The 14,558-nt window shown below is 53.9% G+C and overlaps 1 protein-coding gene across 1 annotated transcript in view; it reads right to left on the bottom strand.

Moving 5' to 3' along the window:
- WDR1 (WD repeat domain 1) overlaps positions 1-7,525 on the bottom strand; it is a 44,715-nt gene extending 37,190 nt beyond the window's left edge. Inside the window, exons 1-2 of the mRNA XM_023253311.2 lie at positions 7,271-7,525; positions 6,702-6,823 (exon numbers count right to left, since the gene is read on the bottom strand). Coding sequence (XP_023109079.1) covers positions 6,702-6,823; positions 7,271-7,286 — 138 coding nt within the window. The 5' untranslated portion in view covers positions 7,287-7,525. The remainder of the gene's footprint in view (positions 1-6,701; positions 6,824-7,270) is intronic.
- Positions 7,526-14,558: the final 7,033 nt, after the last annotated feature.

Here is a 14,558-nt window from a genome sequence, read left to right as displayed (position 1 = left end):
CACCCTTACTACTCTCCGCCATGTACTGCGGGCCATTCTGACATCTGCAAGGCTTCACGCTAAGCAGACTCCACAGAGGGCAGGGCCTGTATCTGATCCAACATGGCAGCCTCCAAATGCCCCAGGAGACCAGGGCTCGCTGGACCCTGAGGGCCGTTTGCGAAATCGCTGTGTATGGAGGGTTCACTCTTGGACAGTGGACCCTTCTGCCGAGTCCTCTGAAACCTCACGGGAAGGTAACCTCACAACCCACTTCACAGGCCAAGAGACGTGGGCCCAGAACGAATGACGTGCCCAAGGCTAACCGCTGGTAAGCAGTGGAGGTGGGGACCTGAAGTCAGGTAAGAGCCTTCATTCCTGAGTTTTGGCCTCTCACTTATGGTTGGAACCATCGTTAGCCTGATTCTTTTAACTCAGAGTAGCACTTCTGTCTAGCCCACAGGTTTCTGAACGGTGTGGGGCCAGGTCATTCAGCGGTCCTACAGGGCCCACCCCTCCCGGAGTGACTTTCCCTCCTGCCTCCCAGCTCAACCCCTTCCCAACGGAGCAAACCAAGCCTTAGAGCAGGGACCCCAGCACAGACAAGGCCACCGCCACCTCCCTTCCTGTCCCTCCTCTCCCTCTGCCTGTGCAGGGCCTCACTGAGCAGTCATGAAGGGACCCCTGGGGCTTCAGTCTGGCACCTCTAGAAAGAGAGTACTGAGCCACCAGGGCGGATGTGAAGACGAAGGCACCGTGTACCATCACAGCCCAGGCAACCCTCCAGGAATACTTGTGAAAGGACTCTGTGACATCCCACGGTGACCCTGTTACCCGTTCTCCCTATTCTTACAGATAAGAAAACCAAACTGGATGAAGTACGTACGTGAAGTGCTCGGCCACTGCCCAGCGTACCAAGTGCTCAACAAAGATGAGCTCCTTTACCAGAGGCGGTGCTCAGGGCAGCGCGCTGGACCAGCAGAAGCCTGCGGTCCCCGCAGAGAAGGGTTGAACATGGGCGGGGCTGGGGCTGGGGGTGGGGATGCCCAGGCTGGGATGGCCTGCGGTGGAGAAACTGCCATTTTCTGGGTAAGGTTCCAGGGAGCAGAGATAAAACTGGTGGGTAGAAGCTACTAGCAAGCTGAGCGGAGCCTGGGATCCAGGTCTTTCTAGGGGGTCCACCACCACCAAAGCCGGGCAGGTTCTACCGAGACCCTGGAAAAGAAGCAAAGAAGCAAAAAAGGGCCCTTTCCAGTGCACAGCCTACACGTCATCTGCAACAAGGCCCCGTGGGGGATGACGGCTGGGTGCGGCACAGGGATCCAAATGGGCACCTCCAACCGTTCCGGGGCACGGCCGACTTCCACAACCCAACGGGAACCAGGACCACCTCTCCGCTGGCCTCAGACATGAGGCGGTAACCTTGACTTCTTTAAGCTCCAAGGCTCTGAGAGCCCGCTCTACGCCCCCACAGACAGGGTTAAGGAATGTACTGAAGCCACCGCCCGGAGCCCGTGTCAAACTTCCTCCAACCTCTGTGCACATTTGGTTCCCGGTCTAGATTCTCCCCCATCTCTGCTAGGTCTCTGTCTCGCTCCTCTTCCCGGAGAACTCTTACTCATCCTCCAAAACGCAACTCAGAGGTGTCCCTTCTCCAGGAAACTTCCTTGTTGCTCTGTGGTGCAACTGGTTCTTCCCTCTTGTTTCCAAATCATTCAGGACATTCTTTTTCTTTTTTTTCCAGTTTATTTATTTTTGAGAGAAAGAGAGAGCACGAGCGGGGGAGGGGCAGAAGAAAGGGAGAGAATCCCAAGCACAGCACGGAGCCCGAGGCAGGGCTCGAACTCGCAAACCATGAGGTCATGACCTGAGCCGAAATCAGAGTCAGCGCTTAACCGACTGAGCCACCGAGGTGCCCCCAAATCACTCAGAAGATTCTTTTAAAGCACCTAACCAGAGCATTAGAATGTTACTCACCAAGGTTCTCAACGCTACCGAGATTTGGGGCCACATAACTTATAGGACAGTCCTGAGCATTGTGGGATCCTGGCAACATCCCTGGCTTCTGCCCACTAGATAGATACCAGTAGCACAAAAAAATGTCTCCAGACATTGCCAGATAGCTCTTAGGGGGTGGGGCTGGGGGCAAAACCTCCTCCCAGCCACTGATTTAAATCTTGGACACGGTGGCCATGGGCAGGGCTCCGCAAGACAAGCTTGGTGAACGTGTGGGGGAAAACAGGAAGCAAGGGCTGGTTCTAGCAGCTAATCAGCACTTGCGGAGTGCGTTTGTCTTGAACCTCCAACCTGAGGCACAGAACAAGCTCTACTTCAGATCTGATCACGTTACCGGTCCACACAGCTCCGTGGCCTTGTCTGGGCCTGACTCCTCTTAAAGATCAGACCCTCCCCCAGGTCTCTCCCGGGTTAAGCTCACGCATGTGCTACCCTGCTCATTTTCTGCACAGGTGCTAACCCAGCACACTGCTCCCTTCGGTCACCTGCTGGCTTGTTTCACTCCCAGCGAGGCCACGAGCTCCGTGCAGGAGGGGGCCTCCCCTGGATCTGTGCTCCCAGCACACACAGCAGGGACTCAGGAGGCATGTGCAGACAGACAGAAGGGACAACGTCAGCCCTTCTCAAGCCATCTGTCCCTTTACATACCCCCTCCCCCATGGGGGGCGATGCACAGGTGGTCCTTCTACACATGACTGGCTACAGACCGCACCATGAGAAGCTCAGCACTCAGGTTCAACAACCCTGAACTTCATACTGCACTTGGAAGCAGAGAGTGTTGAACTGCAACAAACATTTCACTTCCTAGAATTTGATTTCATGCACCTAATTTTTTCAAATATACAGATTTCAGTTCTGGAATCTAGGGACCGGGTCCTTTAAAAAAAAAAATTTTTTTTTCAACGTTTATTTATTTTTGGGACAGAGAGAGACAGAGCATGAACAGGGGAGGGGCAGAGAGAGAGGGAGACACAGAATCGGAAACAGGCTCCAGGCTCTGAGCCATCAGCCCAGAGCCTGACGCGGGGCTCGAACTCACGGACCGCGAGATCGTGACCTGGCTGAAGTCGGATGCTTAACCGACTGCGCCACCCAGGCGCCCCTTGGAACCGGGTCCTTTAAAAGCAAGCCCCAAACTCGCCCTTGTAGCAAATCTGCTGACTGCTTGTGGCAGCTTTCAAGGGGCTTCTGACACTGGGCAGTTCAGAATCACGGAGAAGCTTCTTCACTGCCACTGGGAGAAAGCTCTTCCCTGTCTCTGCAGAATAGGCAGGGGCAATGGCGACGCTGGCCTCGAAGTAAGAATATACCAGGCTCTCCCCTTCTGGAGTTTTCTTTTTTCTGATTTTTATTTTAGAGAGAGCACAAGGGGGCACAAAGAGAATCTTAAGCAGGCTCCACTCTCAGCACGGAGCTCAACACGGGGCTCCATCCCGCGACCCTGGGATCATGACCTGAGTCAAAATCAAGCGTCGGATGCATAGCGGACTGAGCCACCCAGGCCGCCCCTGGCTTCTTCTATTCCAGATGGCCACATCACTGCAAACTTTTAATTCTGCAGGTGTGCTGATAGGAAATAAATACTCTTTCAAGTTTATGAAGTGCCAGTGTGCTGGGTTCACAAAACAACTTTTAAGTCCACACAACGAATGGGAACTTCCAAATGGGGAGTCACAAGGGTATGGATACCTGTTTGGTAGGAAAGGGAGACGCCACAAAATAAAGATCCAGCAACCTTATGCAGGCGGAGCTTTTCTTATTTCTAGGCAGTAAAACCTTCAATGGCTGCCTGTTATCTCCAAGGCACAGCCTGGCTTTCAAGGCGTTGTGACAAATACTTACTGAGCACCTGTTATGTGCCAGGTACTCTCCTGGGGGAAGACACAGAGGTGAAAGAAACAGAAGAACAAAGTCCTACTTTCAAGGAGCTTCCAGTCTGGTTACAGAAGACAGGCAGATGGGCATATCTGGTCATAGGATGTGGCGGCCTGCCCACCGGCTCCCGCCATGTTAGCTGCGGGGTAGAGAAGGCCAGGATGGGAGTGCTATTAGTTCCCATGTCCTGAGACAGACGTGTGGCATGTTTCAGGAAGATCACGGAGGCGAGGGTGCCTGGAGATGAGTGAGAAGGGTGGGGTGGGGTTTTGGGGGTGAGACCGAGGTACCAGGCTCGATGGTGAGGCCGCATCAGCCATAGTAAGGGAGGGCAAAGAGGACAATGAATGCCACCTCCTATCTTACCAAACCCCGTCCAGCCATGCTCTGAGAGCAGACTGGAGGAGAGCCAGCACGGAATCAGGGAGACCAGTTTGGGTTTTCTGTCTTGCAACCCAGAGAGGATGGTAGCTTGGAGGAGGTGGAAACAGCAGGTAGAAAAAATGCCGGATTCTGAAGTTAGTTTGAGAGGAGTCACTAGGATTCACTGGAGGGATTAAACGTGGCGTGGAAGAAAAAGAGGGAAATCAAGCAGAAGTTCAAGGTTTGGGGCCTGAACAGCTGGAGCGATAGCATTGCTGTCTGGGGGACAGGACACACAGGAAACCCTACTGTGCTTAGGACACGTCAAGTAGAAGCCAATCAGACATCTGTTGGACATTCCACAACCGGGTCTCCACCTTTCCTTCGGATCTCTTCTCCTGTAATTTAACCAGACCATCTTCCTTCCTGTTCCCTGAACGTTCACGAGGGCTCACGTCTTTTTTCCCAGGAATGTTGTACCCTAATAAAAATGCTGCCCATCCTTAATTGAGTACCAACGGTCCCTCAATCCAACAAGAGCCTGGGGTGCCTGATGTACATCCAGATCAGGAAGGGACGCATTAGCAGCACCGTGCTGTCCTGGGCCCTGCAGAAACTTACAAATAGGTGGGAAAGAAGAGCAGAGGCACCCTCAACAGAGAACGGTGAAGCCTGGGGTACTAGTAAAAAGAAAGACTTCCGAAGAACGAGCAGAATGAGTTGCACGAGGCGGGGAATGGTGGCGAAGGGGGTGCCCGTGTGCGACTGTGAACAATTCCGGTGGAAACAACTCTGATCACTGGCCTCACCTCTCTTCGGAGCAATGGGCCCAGTGGCGGGGGGTGGGGGTAGTGCTGAGGGAGATGCTGCAGTTGAAGAACCCTCCCTGGTATCAGACACACAGTGGCCACCTCACGGGAGGCCTCCCGTCTGGAAGTACACGCAGACTGCAGGGACATGAGCGTGACTGCTAGGGCCAGGCCTGGTGTTCCAATGCGCTGGATCCCTGAGAACGCTTTAGTCCACTTTGTTTGCCAAACTGCCAGTGAGTATCTACTCTGGGTCGTCTAAACTTTTATTTAGTCGAAATCTCGGGACCTCACCCTGGAGACCTCCGGATCATTACCATCTAAGTCCTTGGCAAGGTTTCCCCCAGTTCTGAGCGAGGCCAGATCAGCTTTCTAGGAATCCGTGTGACTAGCACAATAGCTGTTAGCACTTTCAGAGAACGTTCCCACCCACCCACCCCCTTCATCTGAGGGGCCCAGCAAGCCCGGGCAGGGCTGAAACTGTCACATGGGGCTCAGTCCTTGGGCAGAGGGGCAACGGTGACAGGCTGGCTTACCCAGAGATGAGGGTGGAGCCAGAAGCACCTCAGACCAGGTAGAGGCCTCTGCTTTTACAGGCAAGAAAGCGGAGGCCCACACAGCTCCTTCGCTCCCTCAGCCAGTTGTGAGGTTCCTGAGGGCACGTGCACCCGATCAGCAACAATCCCAACCCACTAGGGGTAATCACTCACAACAGATGTGAAGCTAAGCTGACATCCCTCGGGAGCACGGCCAATCAAAATCATCTACCTACATACTGTGCACGAGGCCCGACCCCAAGCACAGTTCAGGAGAACATCCCCCCCCCCCCCCATGGCTGTGTTGGCACTTTCCCCTTCCATCCCGTCACTCAGGCTGGGGAAGGGTGAAGAAAGATTTCAGTGTGCAATCTCGGCGGTGGGGAGACCAACAAGCAGACTGGGTCGTTTGGGTAATTACAGAGGAGTAACAGGATTCCCCACGACATTGGCTCGACAAGCATTCTTGGCCTGAGTACAGAATGTCTGTCTCAACGCTTCATGGGAATAAACCATTCCTGATTTTGCGCCGGGGCTCAGATCCGGATGGTGTGTGCAGAGAGGCCTGAGTGTGAGTCCTGGCCGCTCACACTGAGAGCCCCTGGGTGTTGGTAATGATTATACACAAGGGCCATTTACCAAGCACTGGGTGTGTGCCAGGCGAGCCGGTGGGAGGGACGCATCATCTCATTCAGCGGGCACAGGCGGTCAGGGGAAGTGGGGGGGTGGGGGGGGGAGCCTGGTGTCATCACCTCCATTTTACAGATGAGGGCACTGGGATTCCCAGGCCCAAGTCACCAGCTACCCCAAGGTCGACAGCAGCTGGCCGGGTGTGTCCGATCTCCCTAATCCAGAGCGCTTATACTTATGATCTGAACTAATCTGAGCCTCAGTTTCCCCATGAAAAGAGTGAGAAGTGGACCTGGCCACCTTGAAACCATCTGCTAGTCTGCTAGGCTTCCGAAGTGTGGTCCCAAGGCTGAGGGGGCGTGGCGTCCTCACCCTCCTCAGGCTGCGGAGAGCGGGAGAAGAAGCCGTAGAGGGGAAGAGGAATTAACCTGAGAGTCGCGCCCAAGATAGGAACCCCCGCCTGGGCGGGGGGATACGGGGAGGAGGTACTCACGTCGATGTTTCTTAGAATGACGCACTTCCCATTGGTGTAAAGAAAATTGTTGCCCTTGGGGTCGCCGCCGATGATTTTAGAGACGCCCCTCTCCACCTGGGGGAGGCTGGCGAACACCTTCTCTGCGGAGACACAAATCAAGCAGAGCACGTTAGGGGCAGCCCCCGCCTCATCCCCCAGGCCGGGCTGAGGACGGAGGGGTGGGAGCGGACTAGAGAGGGGCCCTGGACCGGTCTCAGCCGGTCACCTGTTGCCACCACCAGGAGGGGCGGCAGCCACTTTGAAGGAGCGCAAGGGACGGCGCGACTTCCTGGTCTGCGCTCCCGACCAGGCCCTTCAGGGACGCGGGGGCTCCCACGGGCCCAGCCCGCAGCGCCAACTTTGGGGCACCCCCTCCCGGGCCGGGGATCGCCGCCGGGCGCCCCGAGGGCGGCGGGGTGCTCGCCGGCCTGCGCCCTCACCCCTCCCCCGCGGCCCGGGACCCCGCCGGGCCGCCCGCGCCCCACCGATGGCCGAGGGGACGGGGGACATAGGCGCCCACCCCGGGGGCACGGGGCCGCGGTACTTACTGATCTCGTACGGCATCCTGCCCACTTGTTACCGCGCCGCGCTCGCCGAGAGCCTCCGAGGCCGCCCGCGCCGCGAAGCAGACTGGCGGAGGCCGGGCCGGGGACGGGGGCCGAAAGGCGGCGCCGGGCGTGCCGGGCGCGGAGGGGGCGGTCCGAGGCCGGGGCTCCGAGGCCGGCTCGCGCCCTGCCCTGCGCGCTGCCGCTGCGGACGCGCCGAACCCGGAAGCGCGGCCCCGCGCGCGGCTCGCCCCCAGCTTTGACCATATATAGTCAAGCGCTCGGCTCGGCGGCTGCAGCCCGCGTGAGCCTGCGCGGACGGGGCCGCCCTTCCCCCCGCCCCGCGCGGGGCCCGCCCCGGCCGCCCCGCCCCCGGAAGTGACGTTACACACGGTCCTGTAAAAGGGCGGCGCGGGAGCGCCCACTCCATCAGAGTGGTCCTGGCCGCGGTTGGAGGAGGGTTGCGGAGTTCTTCGGGGGAAGGGAGAGCGGGCTTTTCGGGCGGCTCCTCGCTGGAGTTCTGCGGGGGCCGAGCGTGCTGTAGCGGGGGGCCGCGGAAGCCCTCTCTTTGCTTGTGTTTGCGTAGCGGGCGTTCCCGAGCCGCTAGCCTTCCTGCTGAGGCTGAGTCGGCGCCCGTTCGGGTTTTGCAAACATAGCGGGTTTCTGTTTTTTTTCTTGGAAGCTAGATGAGTGGGAGTCCCCCTTCCTCAAAAACTGTCTCGCAGCAGAAACCTTAGGGATGTGTCTTTCTGGGCCCAAACTCACACACACACACACTATCTCTCTCTCTCTCTCTCTCTCTCTCTCTCTCTCTCTCTCAAAACTTTAGAAAGCTAAGAAGCCAAGGAGAGCAAAAGGGAACGTAGGTTCTAAGAATACCAGAGTGGGTCAATGACGGAGGGGGAAGGCAAAAGGGAACTTGGAAGATCGAGGCAGCGGCCCGGAGCCTCACTTTTCAGCAGGAGTTGTAGTTTTCGTCAGATGGTGGCGGGGGGGGGGGGGGGGGGGGGTTGTCAAACGAGAATCTGTGAAGCACCTGTGGGTACGTAAGCGTCTGAAGCCTGCGCTAGAAAACCTCACAGTGTGATGCTTGAATTCCTATTTTTCTAATCTGGGAAGCCTAGTAGGCTCTGTTTTCAAACTGGATCCGGGTTCTCTCTTCCTTGGGTGTTAGTCAAGAACCAAGCCTTGAACGCTCACCTGGGTAATTGCAGGTGCTTGTTATCTAGTCTGTTAAGCTCCTATCCTCCCTCCCCTTCAACTCAGTCTGTCTTCCAGATTGCAGCCTGAGCGGTTTTTCTAGAAGCTGAAACCTATTTTTTGTTCTACAAAACTCAAAGCTCTTAGGCTCATAAGCTGAGGGCTTCAAAGTGGCCGACTGGGCCCTAAGTAAAAAGTCTCAGGGTTACAAAAGGCTCTATCTACTGCCCTTAGCTCTATCTTCTTTCTTCTGCACACTTGCTGCCTTGTTGCTCCCGGAATGTCCCAGGCATATTCCTACTCCAGGGCCTAAGTGATTTGTTTTCTACTTTGAATTATTCTCTCCAGAAGTACTTAACTGCTTCAGGGTCTCCTCAATAAACGTCACCTTCCCTGACGACCTTACTTTAAATCACAAGCTTCCAGCCCTTAGGAATACATTCCTGAATCCTCCCTTTCCTGTGGTTTGTCTAGAGTAGATCCATCTGGCCCACATTGGATGTCCAAATGGATGCCCCTGCACCCCACGTGCAATCTTGGATCAAGAAACAAGGGATGTTAAGGTAGTTCTGTGAACAGGACTATAGAAACGTAAATTAGATCTTTGTACCAAATGAGGATTCCTAAAACAAGTGGTCAAGCAAGTGTTGGCTATTAACTAGAGAAACCAGGATTTAATGATCAGACTTTAATGGGACTTAAGGTTCAGAACAGGTGAATTTAAGTTCACCCTTAGGATATTTACGTCGTGGAAGGACCCCGGTGGAAATAAAACTAAGGTACCCAACCTCAAGCACTTGCAAGCTTTAACGTGCATAAAGCCTTCTGTTGGATTTTGATGCTACTTGGAAAGCCAACCTAAGAAAGACATTCCCCAAACCCTGGCTCAAGGTCTTGCTGCTAGCTTGTGATGTTGATCTGTGGCCTTAAATTGGGGGTGGGGATGGGGGTGCTGCCACTAGCTTAAAAAAAGTTTACAGACAACGTGACTTGGCAGGCAGTTGGGATACCAGGGTGTTATTCCTCTGGTTCGTCTCTAGTGTGAGAAACCCGCTGACCCAATCCAGGGGGACGCGGAGACTGGGAGCACAGTGAAGGGAGGCTGTAATGAACGTTCTTGCAAGAGCAGGTAACTGGATAGACGCAACGGGGCAGTTACGACAGGCAATTGATCTCCTAGGGTGCAAATCCCTCCCCTGGTTCCTCATTGGCTGCAGACTACAGAGGTTATAGCCTTACCCGGAGGTCAGCTATGCCCATGTAAGGCAAAAACTACAGTCCTTGAGGGGCGCAGAGACTTCGGTTTTTTGGTGCATTCTCATTGCAAAGCCCAAGAAGATAAGCCTGCAAAAGTGGGGAGGGGAAGAACCAGGAAGTGAAGTATCCAAGGGTTTAGAACTGGGGGGCGGGGGGGGAGGCGGGGACGGAGAGGGGAGGTTCATATGGATTTCAAATAGGTTGTAAACCTATTGACAGCACTGCTTTTCCTTGTGAAAAGGAATCCTCTTCTCACATCTGGAACGTTGTTTGGCTGTCTAAGCTGTAAGGACTCAGTGACCCCTGAGTGATACGTGCTGTGACTAACCGTAGTTTCGGTGCTTTTCCTCGGGTTCTCCTCCCTTATGTACACCTTGGCTAATACAACCACCTAACAGCCTGCCCTTGGTCTCCAGCGAGGACCCTGAATGTCTGTATCCTGGTGACTCCTACTCTACATGTTGGTCCAGCCACTTCTGGCAACTCCTGTTCCCAGCTGCTCCCTGGCATCTCAGGGAAGTCCCGAGGACACTTCCTGGGACTAAACCAGTCTAAGACCAACTCCTCCCCCACCCCCCCCCCACCTCTCCTACACAGGGCTGATTCTTTGAGGGCTCCCTTCCCACAGCCAGTAATCCCTGTCTCCGGCTGCGCTGATCAGAAACCTTACTCAGCCCGATCTCACCCCTACATTCGACCCTTCACCAAATCTCGTTCCTTGAATGCCTGCATCTCTTAAATCTAACCCTTCCATCTCCTAAACACGGCTAGCCTTCAAGCTTTCTCGCCTCCTCTGGGCTACTTTCACCACTTCCTAACTGCTGTATCCACTCAGAGCCAGAGTAACCTCAAACCTTGTCAGCAACCCCCACACCTGTCTCAACATGTAGGCCTGGGGAGGATGTTGGTCTCTAAGGCCCTGGGGGACCCAGGCTTTGGTTGGCTCTCCAGTAGCTCTGTCCCTGGGTTTCTTCCAGCCACAGGGGTCACCTCAGGGCTTCTCAGCTCTGCTGCTCTGCACGGCGGAGCTGTGGCACCTGTGGTTTCTGAGCTTTCCCTGACACCCCAGGGTAACCTGGTTGCAGTTGCTTGAGTGGGGTAACTGACAAAACCCTTCCACGGGCTTCCAGGAGTAAGTACGAGGCCTCGCCGCTTCAAGTCTGTTCTGACAAATATTTTGTGGTGAAAATAAGGGTTCAGAATGCGTGGCACGCTTAGCCCAGGCGTCCTGGTTACCCCTTCCATAAATGAGGAACCTACAGGAGACCTTTGAGGCTCCTGCTTCCAGAAGCTTTGCAGAAAAACAAAGGAATCGCAGGAATTCCGGCCTTGTGTGCAAGGCCTGTAAACCTACTTGCACACTTCCGACCCTCCTGTTCTCATGTCTAAGGATCTGGAAAGGGATCTCCTTCCTGTTAAAGAATATTGGGCCCCTGCAAAGGGCACTGTGCCCAGATGCTGCAAGAGCCCAAGAATGGGTGCTGATCCTCTAGAAGAGCTTGTGGTTGGACTAGTCCATCTCCTGGAGGCAGGGTCCTGTACAGTAGGGGAACTTCCCCATCACGGGCTCAGATTTCTCTAGAAACCTTGGTCTCTTTCCTGGGTCCTACCCTACCATTTGCAAGCCAGCTTGGGTAAACCACCCTCGATTATCTCTGAAACGTTGCTGCGATAGATAACGTCTCCATCTCTAAGCTGGCCATACCGCCATTCTCTCCAACCTGCCATGAGCAGACCCTCACTTGGAAATGGCCAGGGAAACCTCCAGATTTGGCTCAAGGGTCACAACCCTAGTTTACCTATGAATGGGAGCGGAGTGACATGGGGCAGACTTAGCTATAGGCTACCCACCCCATGATCCTGGGAGCCTGGGGCGGCAGGGCTTTGGGCTGCCCTCCTAGAAGGGAGAACTATTGGGAGTGGGGCCATCACCCAACGAGCTCTCCTGCTTTTGTCCTGTCAAAGAGGGTTGATAATGCAAAACCCTGGCCTGTCTCTCTAAACCTATAGAAGAGTGTTAATCTCTGATGTGTAAATTCTCCAGCCCTGAGTGTCACGCCTTGCTGTGGATGCTTCCTGTGAAGCTGCTCCATCAAAAACCAATGGTATTTCATGGCCCCGTGGGGGAACCACGCTTTGCCAAAGGACTGCCTAACACCTGTAACCAGTGCGACAAGAGTGTTCAAATTCCTGCAAGCCGTAAGAACTTGTGCATAAGTTGTTTTCCCATTTGAGCTTCTCTATAGCACCTCTATCTCTAGGAGAACTCTGTTCCTGCGTAGCTCCAGACTAAACACAGTTCAGGGAACATCTCTTACTTGATTACTGATCTTCGTTCTTCAAAGCCATGCTTCATGGACCGCTAAACCTCCGCTATCTGTCCTAACCTGGTTCGAGACTTGGACTTGCACAACTTCACTCTTTGAGCACAGGACTGTGAAGGCTCTGGGCCAGACCCTCCGCTTCCCCGCCAGTCTTTGCTCTCTGTACTGACCTGTAAGTTGTAGGATGAATACAGCTGCTGGTCTTGCTTTTTCTCTGCTGCCTGCTACTTGGCACAGCAGGTGAAATGGTGCCCTGAAGGGAGGTAGAGTCCCTGTCCTCACCTCTGCCTCCCTTGAAGGAAGGGCTTTCTTGGACTTGCCTGATCTTTCCGTGAGCACTTGTGAGGACTTGCCCAAGTTTCAAAGCAAAGGGCTACAGCCAGGATTCAAGCTTGGGTCTGCTGTCTCCAGAGCACAACTGTTGCCCTTTGTGGGGAAAGGGCTGAACAAGACCAGCGCAGCGTTCGCGGATCTTGGTGTTGATGAATAGACCGCTTTATCCCCTTGCAGTGAGCGGTGCAATCCAGTAGCTCTTTGGGCAAGTGCAAGGATGTCCGTCATTCTCTAGTTGAAACGCTCTGTCCTTCTGGGACAGATACTTAGAATTACAATGTGGCCTTTTCCCGGACTTCCACCAGAAAATGATCCGGCTGTCTCAGTCACCATCTGGCTCTGGGGACCCTCTGTCCAGGTTGTACCCATAAAGCAGGCACGTGGCTATGCGATCCCTTGACATTCTGCAGTGCTTGGGGTGTCTGGTCTTGTTCATCCACATGACTCCTGAAACAATGCTACGGACACCGGTAACAGTCACAACAAAGTTTATTGCAATGAGAGGCAAGGCAAACCGATGGATCGGGACCGACACTCTTGACCCGAGTGTGGTCTCGAACAGCCGACATATGGGAGGTTTTATAGCCGACCACATCGTCTTATCACCTGGGAACAGAACAAAGGAATAGTTCCCAGGTGGAAACAGTTCAAACAGGCCCTTGCCCCAATCCAATCAAACACTAATCCATCTCTTGATAGGATAAGGCTGTTACTCTTAACCTACAGTGTTAGAGCGATTTCTTAAGGCTACAGGTTAGCCCTACACTACAATTTAACCCTTACATAAGGACACAAGCCATATGGGATTGAGGCCTACCTACTCTGGTAGGACCTCATCGTAATAGATTGTCAGCAATGACCATATTTCCAATTCACCTTCTGAGGTACTGGGGTTTAGGACTTGAATGTATCATTGGGGGGATACATCTCCATAACAGTAGGTAAGCTTGCTAGTTTCACTTGACTGTCCTCCCACCCTGAGCCCTGATTGATGTCCTGAGGCCCCCTTGGAGAGAAAGACCACAAGATGCTGGAGTGCGCAGACGTATGCTTTGGCAATGACCGCAGTGACACGAGAGGTTCACCACCCATCTTTGGAGCACCTGCCCTTGGGGAAAACCAACTAGGGTTTACAAACAGATCCATGGGCAGGTGTCCTACCAAAGGGTCTCCAAAGTAATGATAAAACAGCTATTGTCTGTCCCACACCCTGATCTGGCATTCCATTCTAAAATGCTCAAATGTAGCCTCTTAAACAGCTGCCTCTGAAACAGACCCCAGAGAACACTTTGGGCGTGTTTGGTAGTTACTGGCTGCCCTTGGGACTGTGAGCCCAATTCCTCGACCTAGCATAGCCATGAAGTTACTTCTGCGTCCAAGTGCAGGCGCAGGGTGGAGGCCGCCGTGGATGGCCGGGAGCCGTTTGGCCTCCGTGCTTAAGTCTGGGCCTGCAGAAGGCCTTCGTTAGGCCCTTTGTCCTGGCTGGGTGGGCTCTAGTCCCCACCAGTGGCCTTGAGTTAGGATAGTTGGCCTCCGTGTACGTGGACAACTTATCTGTATCGTAATGTCCGTTTCCAAGGCAGTAGCTCACTGCAGAGTGAGGCTGGAGGTGACGGTGTTCCAACTCTGACATCAAAGTTAACGGATCGAGGAGCACCACTACATTGGGGGATGATTCGCATCTGGTTTTTGATTTTATTCCGACTCTGACATCAGTTAATGGACCAAGGAACACCACTATATACAATTGGGGATAACTTGCATCTGGCTTTGATTTTTTTTAAATTCAATTGATTACATTTGTTTCAGGTGTAGAACTGATCGCTTCCACACAACACCTGGTGCTCATCACAAGTGTGTTGCTTAATCCTCTACCCTGTTTCACCCATCCCCCCCCATCTTCTAACTGCTTGTTCTGTAAGAGTGATTCTTTTTCCCCTTGGCTTGTCAAGTTTACCTGAGTGACATCGTATGATCTTTGCCTTTCTGACTTGGCTTAGCATGATACTCTAACTCCATCCATGTCTCTGCAAATGGCAACATTCCATTCTTTTTGATAGCTAAGTAACATTCCACTGGACGTAAATCTTTATCCATCAGTTGGTGGGCACGTGGGCTGCTTCCATCATTTGGCTATTGTGGATAGTGCTGCTATAAATATGGAGACACGTGTATCC

Source organism: Felis catus, chromosome B1 (genome assembly GCF_018350175.1).
Source record: "Felis catus isolate Fca126 chromosome B1, F.catus_Fca126_mat1.0, whole genome shotgun sequence".
Lineage (NCBI taxonomy): Eukaryota > Metazoa > Chordata > Mammalia > Carnivora > Felidae > Felis > Felis catus.
Note: the sequence above shows the minus strand (reverse complement) of the source record. Positions and strands in the feature narration are given on the sequence as shown.